At 46.0% G+C, this 14,375-nt stretch overlaps 1 protein-coding gene across 2 annotated transcripts in view; it reads left to right on the forward strand.

Annotated features, from left to right (window-relative positions):
* GAS7 (growth arrest specific 7) overlaps positions 1–14,375 on the forward strand; it is a 90,626-nt gene that overhangs the window by 47,068 nt on the left and 29,183 nt on the right. For both annotated transcript variants that reach the window (XM_061367015.1, XM_061366942.1), the window contains exons 3-5: positions 4,471–4,542; positions 5,749–5,834; positions 8,482–8,535. In XM_061367015.1, coding sequence (XP_061222999.1) covers positions 4,471–4,542; positions 5,749–5,834; positions 8,482–8,535 — 212 coding nt within the window. The remainder of the gene's footprint in view (positions 1–4,470; positions 4,543–5,748; positions 5,835–8,481; positions 8,536–14,375) is intronic.

Consider the following 14,375-nt stretch of genomic DNA (forward strand, 5'->3'; position numbering starts at 1 on the left):
GGTCATGCTTTGCCTAGAAAGGTTGCACCAGATGATCCATGAGGTCCCTTCCAACTTGGTGTTCTGTGAGTCTATGATCCATACCAGTGACTGATGCAGCCTGCACAGCTTCACATTATTCAGGGCAGTAACTGGGTTTAGAGCTGCTCAGCATAAGAGATCTATTAAAATCAAACCAAACTCCAAATCTATTTATAAAGACATGAGCTAGCACCAGTACAGGTGCTGTGGGAGTGACAGGTTGTAGCTGCTACAGATCCTTTGGACCAGGGAAAGTTACTGCACACTAAGCAGACCCAGAGGTCCTCTGGCTTGCTCTGCTGTATTCTCATAGTTTGGCTGATGAAACTATGGAGCATTTAGTTCCTAAAATAGCACTACACATGACAGAATGCAGAGGTACTAAATCCAGTCCTGAAAGCAGTATGAGCACACTGAGGAGGCATTATGCTAGGTGTTAAAGACCTGATGTTTGGCTGATGTGGTAAATTCAGTCTAGAAAGCAGCTGCTTTGACCTCAGAGTGCTGCTGGATCATGGAGAAGGGACACCACATTCCTTCTTCAGCTGCTACAACTTTGATCACAAAAATCATCAGCATTCGGACCTCCTCAGAAGCTGTGTTTCTTGACTGACATGATGTCCCAGAGTGTGTGGCTCTCTGAAGGCCTGACACATCATGTTATTTCTCATTCTACCAAACAGATGCAAAGTGAACTTTTTTCCCCCTAGACACCCCAGGTTTCCGCTTTCCTTTGGGAGGAAATGTTTAACCACATCTGTGAAAGTCCTCTTTGGTTCTGTTGGCACGTAGAGCTTGGGTATTGTAAATGTTTTTCCTCTCACTACGTCATTTCAGTTTGAACAAGTGGCCTTGCTGTACAGTAATTTCATAGAGTAATAGCTTCATAGAATCACAGCCTGGTTTGGCTGTGAAGGGACAGCCAAAGCTGTCCCTGTGAAGGGACCTTAAAGCTCATCCAGTTACAGCCCCCTGCCATGGGCAGGGACACCTTCCACTAGACAAGGTTGCTCCAAAGCTCCAAAGGGTATCTCCCAGGGCTGCAGGACTCTTTCTGTTCACAAACCACCTTCACGGTCCAGAGAGTGACAAGGAAACTACTGATTATTCCTTCCCTTCATTTGCTAAATTGAATAATGAACATGTGTCTGATAATGGAGAGCAGAACTTGTAGATATTGGTCTGCCAGTGATAAATTACACTCTCAAAGAGTGAAAGCTTTTAGCCTGACTCTAACACCCTCTCTGGAAGATTGTGTGGGATATAAAATCTAGCCTGATATTGAATCTATTCTTAATAGTACTGATCATTATTTTATCATGTTTACAGGTAGTTTTCAAATTTTCCAAGCATGAAGATCAAAGGCTGCATTTAGTACGCCAAGACAAGACTCTGTCTTGGATGTATTAAGCAGGGCGTTATCTCTCACCAAGCCTTTTCTGTGTAGTTCTGAAAAACAATCATCCGCCTTCCCCATTCATTCTGATCATGACTAAGCTGAAGAGAACTCTGTGATGTTACTATCTTGGTAAATTTAGTTGCTTCCAGTAGATGGCATTACAAGTGCAGTCCTGATGGAGGTTGGTTCCTATCCCTACTTTGGCTGCAAGAACAATCCCTCTTTTACTGTGTGCACAGAAGTGGAGTTTTTTTCCTCCAAGCACTCAAAGTAAATGGGTTTAAAACACTCGTATTCTTTTCATTTCCTACCCAATAAAAGATTTTATTTCCTTGTAGACGAAGCCTTTACTGACACAGTTTAGTGGTGAACTTGGCAGTGCTGGGGGAACGGCTGGACTTGATGAACTTGAAGGTCTTTTCCAACCTCTTGGATTTTATAATTCTATGAATTTTCAATGTGCATAGCCCAACAATCACTTTATTTTAGAAAATTTGTCCAGACACTGAGTGCTTTGGGTTGAATTCACAAATACGCAAAGCGCTGGGCGCTGCTCTTTCATGTATGAGATTTCTTCCTGCAAATTATGTATCTGGGCTTTCTGTATGGCAGAGGGGAGTAATCAGTCAGTTCATACCATCTTCACAGCAGCTAGCAGGCAAAGGAGAAATGAATTACAAGAAGCAGTTGGTTATTTTAACTGATTAATTACATTTCTAATATATTTGCAAGGTTTTAAGTGCATTCTTTGTACAGTCTCAAAAATGCAAAAATATTGTTGAGGGATATGCTGGCATAAAAAGCCTGAAGCCAAATATGAAGGTAACTGCTTTTACTGCTGATGTCAAAGCCAGTTCTGATCAAAGTGTGTTAACCCACTGAGTGCATTTGGGCACAGCATAAGGGGACACCACAGCCCCTCCACATGGATCCCCAAAAGCCATTCTTTGAAGGGCTTTACTTGAAGCCAACTCATACTATTCAGTAACCAACAAGTTACATTACAAAAATAAATCATTACGAGAAACGTGGGCAGCATATTCTGTTGTTTACCTTTGCATTACAATAAATGTAAATTAGAATTTGTCTTTATTTAATCATGCATTTGAGTATTTGAAGCCAAGACAAGCTGACTCACAAAAGACAACTCCTAGCATTTAATTTTCCTTCTATGTAGTTAAAACACATTCCAGTTCTTCCTCATTGACCTAGCATGGAATTTATTAGCTTGCTTCCCAATTCACAAAAAGCTGAGTAAAATTTAAACATTTTCCCGTGATTCATCAAAGCTGCTTGTCCACCAGGTTTTGCACTTGCAAAGAAAATTCAGTGCTCAGAGTATTTTTCTTTGCAAGCGAAAGCAGGCTGTGGCATGGGGAGAAGGGAAGAGAGGGGTAAGCAGGGAATATGTCTCAAGTATTTGGGCATCACAGGTGTAGGGGATGGCACCTTCCCCCATTTGGGGTTTCCCAAAATGAGGAACCTAACGCAACTCTTGAGGACATCAGTATGTGTATGTATTTGCATTAATATGTGTATAAAGATTGACAAAACAGTATTCCCTTCTTTACCCAATAGGCCTTTACTGGTTCTTGAAGCATGTTAGCATCCTGTTAGCATCATTCACGCAGGATATAAGGCTTCATGTGCCCTGACGGAAGCACTGGCTGCCAGCCCTAGACTGTTATGCCCAAGGGTTCTCTCCTGCTCCAATACCACTTGAGAGAGATGCAGGATCTCAGTTTTGGCATGGTTGGATGGCTGTTGGTTGGGATTTTGAGAATGAGTTTCAAACGAAGTAGCCTATATAAGCCTTTGACTGTAGTGATAGGACAAGGGGTGATGGGTTCAGACTTAAACAGGGGACATTTAGGTTAGATGTAAGAAAGAAATACTTTACAGTGAGGGTGCTGAGGTGCTGGCACAGGGTACCCAGAGAAGATGTGGCTGCCTCATCCCTGGCAGTGTTCAAGGCCAGGCTGAATGGGGCTTGGAGTAACCTCGTCTACTGGAATGTGCTCATGGCAGGGGGGTGAAACTGGATGAGGCTTTAAGGTCCCTTCTAACCCAAACCATTCTATGATTCTATGATTACACTAACTTGTTTATTTTCTTATTTGATATTGGCAGTCAGTTAGTATTATTTATTTGGTTTATTTAAAAGGAATGGTGGTTTGGGCTTTCTAGCTCAACTTCTGAAGAAGTTGCTGTTGTAACTCCACTGTCTGCTGTTTGCAGCTTTTACAAAGTTTTGCAATTAAATTGTCCGTATTCAGTGGTCAAAAATAATTTTCCATTTGCTGACAAAATGAGCAGAATGGCTAAACTTCAGAGGAAACTTCAGAGAGGGAAAGCATCAACAGTCTTTTGAGTGTCAAAACTGGTGTGACGTACATTTGCATATCCCAGCTGCTAAACAGCCCAAGTGGAAAGAAAAGGGAGATTTGCTAGGGAAATAGCTTTGTTGAGGGGGAAAAAAATGTTATGGTGTGTGTATATGTCACTAAAACCACATCTCTGAGTCATTCACAGCTGCCTTTGATGCAGACAGCAGGGGTGAAGGCACTGCCACTGCTTGGTCCTTGTTCCCAGGGTCAGGGCCATGACTGGCTGTGCTGCAGTGACTGTGGCTGAGTAGGTCATGGTGTCCACAGTGGGCTGCAGGCAGGACTCTGGGCTGAGCTTGATTTAACCCCATCTGGAAAGGCTGTCATCGTGGCACCAGCTTACAGTGATGTGTGCTATTGCTGTACCCCTTCTTTCTTGCCGAGCACATCCCTAGGGCAGATCTGCACTGGAAGAACCAGTGATGCAGCTCCCAGTCTGCTCTGTCTCCACCCATCCCAGCTGTCTGACAAGGGAGCCAGGGCTGGGGAGCAACAGCAGAAAGAGATGGTAGGAGATGGGAAGTGCAGGCACCTTCCTCACAGGGTGAGAACTTGGGTCAGAGAACACTGAGAGTCAGACCCATTTGTCTGTGTATAATACATGTAACTCTGGTGTATGTTCAAGGCCTCTCTCACCCTTACACTGACATTTCCCTTCAACAGAAACAACCTGGGAGCGGCCAAGCAGCGTGCCTGGGACTCCAAAGAGCCCTGTGTCACAGAAGAGTTCTGCAGGTACTGTTTGCTGCTGTGACTGACCACTGCATTGGATGAATCTGCTTTTCCACCACTCAGCAGAGCAAAGGAAAATGCTGTGATTACCTGAGAAGTGTATTTAATGTACTTGGTCATGCAAGTGTGGCAGAATATGGGGGGGGTTCACTTCTGATACATCTTCTTGTCGTTTCCCTACTGATGCATCTTCTGGCTGGGTGTCTGAGGTATTTGCTCAGAGCTGAGATAGCTTCTTCCTTGGAGCAGGGAGGCAGATGGTGGGCCAGCAAGCCAGCAGGGCTGCTGGCTCTCAGTGGGAAGATAGGCTGCCTTTCCCAGTCCCGCTTTCTGCTGGGGCAGGGGAAGCAGACAGCTCCAGCATGGGGTCCTCCACAAGCTGCAGGTGAATATTTGCTCCATTGTGGACCTCCATGGGCTGCAGATGGGTATCTGCTCCACTGTGGACCTCCATGGGTTGCAAGGGGACAGCCTGCCTCACCATGGGCTGCACCACAGGCTGCAGGGGAACCTCTCCTCTGGTACCTGAAGCACCTCCTGCCCTTATTCTGCACTGACGATGGGGTCCAGAGAGTTTTCTCTAACATATTCCTCTCTCTGTCTGAAATTGCTGTTGTGCAGTTTCCCCCACATTCTTAAATACATGGTACCAGAGGTGCTACCACTGTCACTAATGGCCTTGGCCTTGGCCAGCAACAGGTCACTCTTGGGGCCAGCTGGCATTGGCTCTATCAGACACGAGAGAAGCTTCTGGCACCTTCTACACAAGCCACCCATGTGCCACCCCACTACCAAAACCTTGCCACACAAACCAAATACAACATACCCAACTTCCTCAAACACATAATTTTACCAAACAATGATAGGGGAGATGTTTTGAGTTTGGGCATCTCTTTTTCTTAGCTCTTTCCAGCTCAGTAACTCCTGTCATAACTGCTGATAAGCGCCTGCTGTGGCTCCATCAGCTGAGCTTCTGTAGAGTGCAATTCTGGGGTCTTTCTGGATTGGAGCTAACACAACACATTGCCAGCCTGTTGGAATGGGGAGAAGCATCTGTAGTTTCTTAGGCAGGAGGCAGTGAGCACTGCTAATTCAAAAAAGACACTGATTTATATCTGTCTATTCGATTAGTGATTATAGTTTTTTAAATGTGTATTTATTCATTTGCTACCAGCAGCAAGCCTGTTAACTCTTCATCTGTTCTTACAGTGAATGGCTACTACATCTCTGGGACCCCAGTACACCAGCTTGACTCTGGTCATATGAGCCTTCGAAAAGCCAGTGGGGATCCACAGGTAAGTCTGGGGCAAAAGTTCAAACAGCTATCCATGGATACATGGGTCTCCACTTGAGTAACTTTGGAATATGCCCAGGGCAGGAGGTCAAGAGACATTTTCCTTTTGGAACTGCCAGATCAGACCAGATTTGTTGCATCTAGAATAGTCTTTGTGTCCGGCTGGTAAAGATGTACAAAATGCCAAGATACTTGGGATTTTTTCATCCTATCACTCTGACACTTCAGTCACTATTAACAACCCTACAAATTTTCTTGCCACTCCAGCAAGAAGCCTGGGCCTGTCTCCAGCACAGTTCTCTCTCTAGACTTGCACATCTGCCCATTTCTGTATCTCATTGTGTTTTCTTGTAGCTCCAGCTTTCCCTCCCAAAGACAGTATTCACAAAGAATTTGTCTGAAACTTGTTTCTCAATTACTTCATCCATTCCTGCATGTCCTCTTACAGACCCTCCTCTGTGCCTGACATAGCGTGTGCCTCACCCATCTCATCACTGACCCGTGGACGGTCTCTCTGCCTGTTTGTCCAAGTTTTCAGTAAATATCCCTGCACTTTTTCTTGTACCACTTTGTGTCCTCAGGCGAGTCTTCCCCACAGGTCTGCAGATGCAGCACAGGGCCCCTCCTCCAGCTTCTCCCATGAAACTCTTCACTCCCTGCCAAAACAACAGTTGAATAGCTGGTGGGTTGTACTTCTGTAGGGTTGTGCTTCCCTGCCCACTGATAACCCTGATGGTACTAGACCTGAGTCCTCTTGCCTCATTTGTGTAGTAACTGACAGGTTCTTCTAAGTGCAACTCCTTAAATACTCCCAGTGAAATGATTTGTGTGCTGCTGCCATCCTGACAAGGGTTGCCTGTTGCTTTCAGCATCTCTCTGATGTTCCCTATTTCTTGGTCTTAATTTTGTGTTGTCTGCCAACTGTCCCGCTTTGCCTCAACCCACTTTCTCACCCACTGTCTCCTAAGTAGTGGCCTTCAGCCTTGCCCTCATGTGTTCTTATTGCAGCTAAGTTAGCATTTCTGGTTTTGCTTCCACACCAGTGGATTCATCTCCCATGACACAGTTCAGCACTTACTTTGGACTCCCTGTTCCTTCCACATCAAACATCTTGCACTGCCTGTGCTGCTTCTTCTCTGAGCTGTTTGTACAGGCTGGAGGCAGAGCATATAAAAAAAACATATAAAAAACCCATGACCAAACTAGGTCAAAAGAGTTTTAAAGCCTGGTGTAGTGTAGTGCATTGTCAGACACCCCTGTCCACACATCTGCCATGACACCCTCAGAGAACCCAAATAAATGTGCAGGCTGTGCCTTCCTTTTAAAATAGCTGTGGTAAGCCTTTTGCAAAACATTCACTTCTCAAGGTATCTGGTTCACAGTGTTTTTGCAGTTGGTTCACAAGTCACATTAACTGACACCTCCAAAACTTCCTCTGTAGCAACATTTGCTATTTTCCATTTTTACAGTGCTGAGCCTGACTCACATTTATAGCCACCATTTTGGAAAAATTCACTTCTGAGCTACATGGGGAGCCCATTACCACGCACTGCTTTGCTCAGCTGCCTCAACCATCAGACTGACAAAAATCCCTTTCATGACTTTCCTCATTTACTCTAACAGCCTCTGTGATACATTCTTTCCATTGCTCCTTTATTACAGTTTTTCTCAATTTGAAATCCTGGCTTCATTCCTGCTTTGAGCCTATAACTAGTTTATAACCGGCTGCATTAGCAGCAGCTCATGTCCATGCTCACTCAAGAGCCTGCTCTTCCTGGGAGCTGGCTGCTTTTGTAGAGGAGTCCCTAGTAAGGAGAACATCTGACCGTGAACTGTTGGTTGCAAGAAGCTGTTCTCTGCACCCTCTTACACTTTGGACAGTCCCTCTCCCATTTGCTTGTCTTGGGCCACCCCAAGCTGCTTCGCCTTGACTGCCTCCTTGTCTGTGCTTGGCACAGGCTGTCTCCTGCTGCAGAGCTGCTTCCAGGCATCCTCCAGGATGCTTTCTTAGGCCTGGGCACCAGCCATCGTTCGAACAAACGCTGGCAAGATCCCTCAGGCACATTTCTTGGAAGCAGGTCAAGGGGGGAAAAAGCCACAGCGGAGAACAACGCGGAGCTGTGCTGTGCTGGGCGCAGGGCCAGGCCTTGTTTACGGCTTCCTAGAGAGCAGCTGGACGCTCCCCGTCCAGGTTGTCACAACAGCCACGGCGGGAGCGGCAGCACAGCCCGGTCCCGGTGCAACGCGCTCGGCCCAGGACACGATGTGACCGGAGCTGGCCGCGGGTCTCGGGCTGTACCCGAAGGGATGGCGCTGGTGCCCGGTCGGGACACGCTCATGCTGGGGGCACCGCTGTGCCACCGGCGCGGGGGGAGCGGTCACTCCCCTCAGAGGCAGCGCCGCGGGACGGGGCCGCCCTGAGGGCTCGGCGGGAGGGCGGTGGGGCCGCCTTGCTCGGCAGCGCGCTCCGCCATTGGCCGCGCGGGCTGGCGGCGGCACCGCCTCCACTGCACCCCGAGCGGAGCGGAGCCGAACCGAGCTGAGCCGAGCCGAGCGGAGCCGCTGGGCCATGGGGTCCGCCTAGCTCCAGCCCCGCCATGCTGGGCTTCGAGAGCGGCCGTGACGATGTGCCCCGCTTGTCTCCACAGACCCCGGGGTCCCCGGCGGCGCCGCGGCGGCAGAGCAAGGAGAGCAGCCTGACGGTGAGTGCGCGGGGCGGCGGGGGCATCGTGCCGGGGGGCGGCGGGCAGGGCCTTCACCGCGAGTGATTTTGGTGTGGAAACGCTCCGAAGTGAAGATCCCCGGGAGGTTTAGGGTTCTTCTACCTGGACAGAATTCCAGTGTCGTTATCACTTTGATCCCGGTGGATCTGGGATGAGCTGGAGGCAAGGATGTTCCAAAGGTCCTAAATGTGAAGCAGGCATCCTGAGGAAACTTCCTCGTGTGGTAACCCCCATCCGCAGCCTTTGGACTTGGAGAAGCAGTCAGGTTGGAAAAGCACAAATCTGAGGAGGTGGTCGTTGCCCTGCCAGGGCAGAATCTTTGGCTTTTTCCCGGAGGTGTCAGGAGGTGTTTTTCTGTGCCAGAGTGTCCAAGTGAAGATCTATGATGGAGAAATCATCATAAAATGATTTGGGTTGGAAGGGACCTTTAAAGCTCATCTTGTTCCAACCTCCTGCCCCAGGCAGGGACACCTTCCACTAGATATAGGTAAAGATTTTAAGTTTCAGTCTGAAGGTAATCTTAAATTTACTTTTAATATTAGTAATTAAATATAGCTGACTCAATTAAAATGCTCTTCAGTATCCTGTTTACTGACATTATATCTTTTGTGTGCCTGGTGACCTCATCTGGAACCCAGTTTGCACTTCTGGACTCCTCAGTGCAGGACAGATGTTTAAACACAGAACAGAAATCAAAATAGGTTTACAAAAGTGGCTGGGAATAGAAAAGTTTGTTTAAAAGGAAATAATAAAGAAGATAAATGAGCAGATAAATAAATTGCAGTGGTAAAGGAGAGGCAATAAACATGCTTATAGCTGCAAGCATTGGCAGGGTATAAAATCCACAGGAACAAAAAGAATAATGTTATACATCATTGTTAACTGTTATTGTGTGGAAGAGGTTGTTGTCTGTATTATCACACAGAGCCTGATTTATCTCTTGGTGGATTTATGTGTTGGTGGGGCACAGTTTCCTGTGTTTCTGATGGGAGGGATGAGTGTTTGGTAGGAGCACGTGCCAGAAGGAGCAAGTGCAGGTCAGTCATTTCTATGTAGGTACAGTTTTATGGGGGAAAAATATCTTCAGCAGTTTGGTTACCAGAATCAGTTGTTACAAATGAAATGTGCTGTTGCTGTTAGTGTATTGAAGGAGTTGTATGTCGTGAAGCTGGTTTAGATTTGCAGTGTCCTGCTGAATTAGCTGCAGGGCTGTGGTGGCTGGGGCTGGAAACTTGTCCAAGACACCTAATTCAGCCCCTGCCAACCCAGGTTGGAGGGGTAGGAGCAAACCATGGGCTGAACATCATGTCTAGATGGACTAGAGATGGTGGGTTGCAAGGTGCAGCAGAAGAGTGCCTGTGTTCCTGAAATACTGGCTGCTTACTAAGGACACAGGCTGTTCACAGAGGGTGGTTTTCACTGTTCATATTTGCTGACCCATGTGCCATCTGGTAGCATCTGCAAAGCAAGAAGCTGTTATGTGTTATGTCAGGGTCACTGGGTGTGCATTTGTCCAGCAGAAGTCTGAAGCTTTCAAGCACAATGCATCAGACAGGCAAAACCAAGCTAATTTTAACAGCTGTTTGCTCCAAGCCATTGCCTGCATCAAGGAAGCATTGTGAAAAACAATTCTCATACAGAGTGTAAGCTGTAAAACAATGTAAATTTTCCCCCTGTCTCCTGGGAGGTTATATTTGTTCAGCACCACTCAAGCTGACATTGGGATGTTCTGAGTAACAGAGCTGTAGGGCATGTCCTTAGCTTTCTGTCAGATTTTTTTTCTTGGTCTGTAGCTGTGCTCAGGCAGAACCTCTTCTTGCAGAGGGGATTTTTGTGACTAAGTCTCTCAGAAGAGCAAATCTCTCCCCAGACTGAAATCCTGTGTTATGCAAACTGTGGACATGAGGTGATGTCCAGCAGCTGCAGCCTCACTGTCTCTGTTCCGCTGCTTTCAGCAGAGGAGTGGGAGTTTGTTCCTGCCTTCCTAGGACTGCATCTGCCTCTTCTACATCCAAATAACCATTTAGGAACATGGCTTCTGGAAATCTTGAAGGATAATGGGAGCTGGAGTATTTCTCATCTATATGCACCCAAGAAGAAAAGAATATGATGCTTTCTCTTTGGTAAATGAATCTTGAAACCACTGTGTTGTCTGTTTTCTTTGGAAGGGTTATATCAGAGACTGTTATGAAACTGCTGCTTGCAGAGATTATTGATGCTCTCTTAAGAAGCAGCAGTGCAGGTCAGTAGTCTGTGGTCTGTGTTGATTTTTGCAGTGAGATTCAAAATGGACTCATTAGTTTTAGGCTGGATGGTTTGCTATTTGATTCCTGAAGAGCTGTCTCTGGACATGAGTTACCCATGGAAGCTGGAATTCCTTTATTATACATGAGGGAGAGTTAAATAGAGAAAGTACTGCAGGGTATCGACTCAGGGAACCCACCATGTCTCACTTGAAGAGCAAGAAACCTCTCTGATGATATGCTACTTCCGAGTGTGGGTTTCCTTCTGAAGAATGCTCTGGTGTCTTGTCAAGATACAGCATGACTTGGAAAACGCTGGTATTTGCACTGCGTATGTTGAACACATAAATGAACACGTGCTGCAGATGGGAAGAGGGGCAGCCTACATGCAGTAACTTGGTATTTTCTGCTGCTGTGTTCTGCGTCTGACATCATGTGAGGGACACGTTCTGAGGCTGCATGTTCTTTTCTGCTCCGGGGCTGACTGCATGGCAGAAGCTGTCTGAAATCCTTAGCACGGACCAAATCATCTCTCAACCTTTGTACACATAGACCAAATAAAGAGGGCTCCTAAGCACTTTTGGTGGAACCTTCCATTTGAAATAGGAAGAATATAAATTGACTGTGTTAATAATCAGAATTTCAGTTGGTTGGTTGATCTCCCATTCTGTTGTACCATAGCTGCAGCATCACCCTGCCAGTGCTAAAACCACATGCAAACTCATGATACCGAAGCTGCCTAGACACAGTCCAGGCATTTCTGGGCCTCTCCTGACTGACCAAGCCTCTTCTGAGATCTTCAGCCTTTGCATTTGACTCTTTTGCCCAAACAGTCCCTCACTGCATCCAGTGGAGTTGGCCATTGTACTTTTTGGGTCTCAGCTGGAATTGTAAAGCAGATACTGAAATTAAGCTGTCTGGCACAACCATGCTGTGTTTAAGGTGCTGTGAATGTGTAGAAATCGAGAAAAATAATGTGCATTTTGAAGATGAATAAATGAACAAGCATGTTGCCCTGCTTTAGTCACTTTAGCATGGCCCAGTAAGCTCGCCCACTGTCTGCTGCTTTATTTATATAGTGCCTTATGTAATAAACATGTAGTTGATTACCTAAGCCTTGATCAAATTATTCTTGGTTTATTCATGTTGCTGGGCAATGTGTCATTTACTGTGAGTGCTGGTAGCAACTTCAGAGTCTTCAGAGTTTGAAATCCACAAAATGAATGTGTGTGTCCAAACCAACAAAGTTTCTTACTCGTGTGCATGCTGCCTGTGTGCAAATTCTATGCACTCACCTGCCACCCTATGACTTTTCTTCTCCTGTCACCCCTTTGCATCTCAGACATGGTCAAGAGTTACCTACAACCATGAGTAAACAGCTCATTTTGCCATCACTGCCAGTGTGAAAAATGAGCTGGAATATTCAGCTGCTAAAAGTATAACTGCTTTTCCTCATGATCAGTATACAGACAAAAGTATTTTGAAGCATTTATTGAGTTTGGTCCACAGCAGGCTTGTCAAGAGAAATGCATCAATTTCTGTTGCTTGTCTGGGTCATGTCCCCTTGAGCTTTGTTGTCACCATGGTTTTCACAGCATGTCTTCTATGTCTGTGTACCTTCTTCTAGCCTCCGTGAGCCCGGGGCGCTCCCACAGATTTGATGGTGCCACTCGTGTCCTGTGGGAGCTGGAAGGACAGGCTGCTGTCTTCTGGCATGTTTGCTTAGCTTATCCCTCCAGTATGCCTTGCTGGTGCCTTGCCATTAATTTTGCTCTGTTGCAAGCTGACAACAGCCATTATTTTTATTAGTGAAGAGGCCAAATGAGGAGTTAATATCATGGTGAGGCTGATTATCACCTCAGCAGAGCCTATGCAAATCTAATGCAGGTCATAACGCCTTGTTTTCCCTTGAAGTTTTGTGCCTCCATCCGTAGCTGAGATGTGTTTTAATTTATTTCTTACTGAGAATTCCAGCTGTAATAGTCGGCTTCTGCACACATCTGTTCAGGCCTTGCTGGCTATCAGCATTGTGGAAAGAGATTAGTGCTGCCATGGTCTGAATTTGGACCTTGCATGTAGCCTGATTGGCTATCAGGGATGCAGTTAGTGAGAACAGTGGTCCCCTGTATGGGGAGGAGGAATTGCTCTCTGTGGGACTGATAAAGCTAATGAATGCTGTTAATAAACATCAGGACATCATTGTGAGATGCTTTGACTCTCTAGCATCAAAAAGCTCATCAGTGGGACTAAGCTGGTGAGCCTGAGTGTGGTTTTTTTTAGCTATCTTTGGTTTTAGGAATACGAAGAAGAGCATTTCAGAGGGAGAATTGTGGGGAGAATGAGATGTGGTCACTCCACTACTGGCATGTGGCCATGTTCTGCTCAGTGCCAGCTCAGTGTTCTCCTCCCTGCTGGGAAACCCTGAGACGTTTTAGAAATGTTTGGAAATACAACTAAGAGCTCTTGTTGTATGAAGTCTGTGGTGATGAAAGGAAAGAAGGAGTCAGAGGATTTCCTGTGCAGCTGTATATAAGTTTCAATAGTATTTGTAGAGTTTCAGAAACTTTCATGCCCTCTCCAGAACTTTGTTCAGAAAACTGTGAGTTCTGTTAAATACTATTTACCACACAAATAATCTTGCAAAAGCTTCTAAATTTTATTTTGTCAGTTCTGACACCAGTTTCCTTTTAAACATGATACTCAACCCAAATGGCCTCGTGACTTTTTCCAGACCTTTCAGCATTGTTTCTAGACAAGTATAAGCTTCAGAGAAGTGGAGGATGTTTGATTTATTTAATAAAACTTTGCATCTGATGATATTCTTTGAGGAACACGTGAATCAACTCTACCCTGATCACCTGTTGATATGTGTACTCACTGCTCCTCTTCCTGTTGTGCATGTGGACGTGGTGCCATGCATTTGGTCCATACACAGTCCAAGCATGGGCATTTCCAGTGACTTTGTATTTATTTATTTAGGACATTAGTGATGTAATGGAATCTTAAGTTCATTAAGCAGCTTCCAGCCAACACAGATTTAGTTTTTGGGAAGCAGATGCTGGTTTTAGTGGGAAATATGAATTTCCTTTGCAGTTCCTCTTTGCAGATTTCTAAGCTGCAGGGAACAACTCGCGTGCCACTGTATGTGCTCCCTGTTGCATGTTACCTTCATGTGCTGGTGCGCAGTGTGATGACATCCAGTCTTCTGGTAAAGGCTGTAAAATACATTTAGGAGGTGCTTATTTCCCCCCTTCTCATTATCCAGTGTGAGAATGTTTGCATGCAGCTTTGGAGTCCTTAGTACAGGAAAGACATGGACCTGCTGGAGATGGTCCAGAGGAGTGCCACAAAAATGATCAGAGGAATGGAGTGTCTCTGCTGTGAGGAACGGCTGAGAGAGTTGGAGTTGTTCAGCCTGAGACGACTCCAGAAAAACCTTATTGCAGCCTTTCATTTCTTAAAAGGGGCCTGTAAAGAAAGGTGGGGAGAGAGTTTTTAGTAAGGGCCTGATGTGATGGGATGAGGGGTGGTAGTTTTAAACTGAAAGAGGGAGATTCAGGCTGAGGAAGAAATTCT

Source organism: Neopsephotus bourkii, unplaced genomic scaffold (assembly GCF_033783945.1).
Source record: "Neopsephotus bourkii isolate Nb327-2 ecotype Australia unplaced genomic scaffold, CSIRO-AGI_Nbou_v1 NB_5, whole genome shotgun sequence".
In the NCBI taxonomy this organism is placed as follows: Eukaryota; Metazoa; Chordata; class Aves; order Psittaciformes; family Psittacidae; genus Neopsephotus; species Neopsephotus bourkii.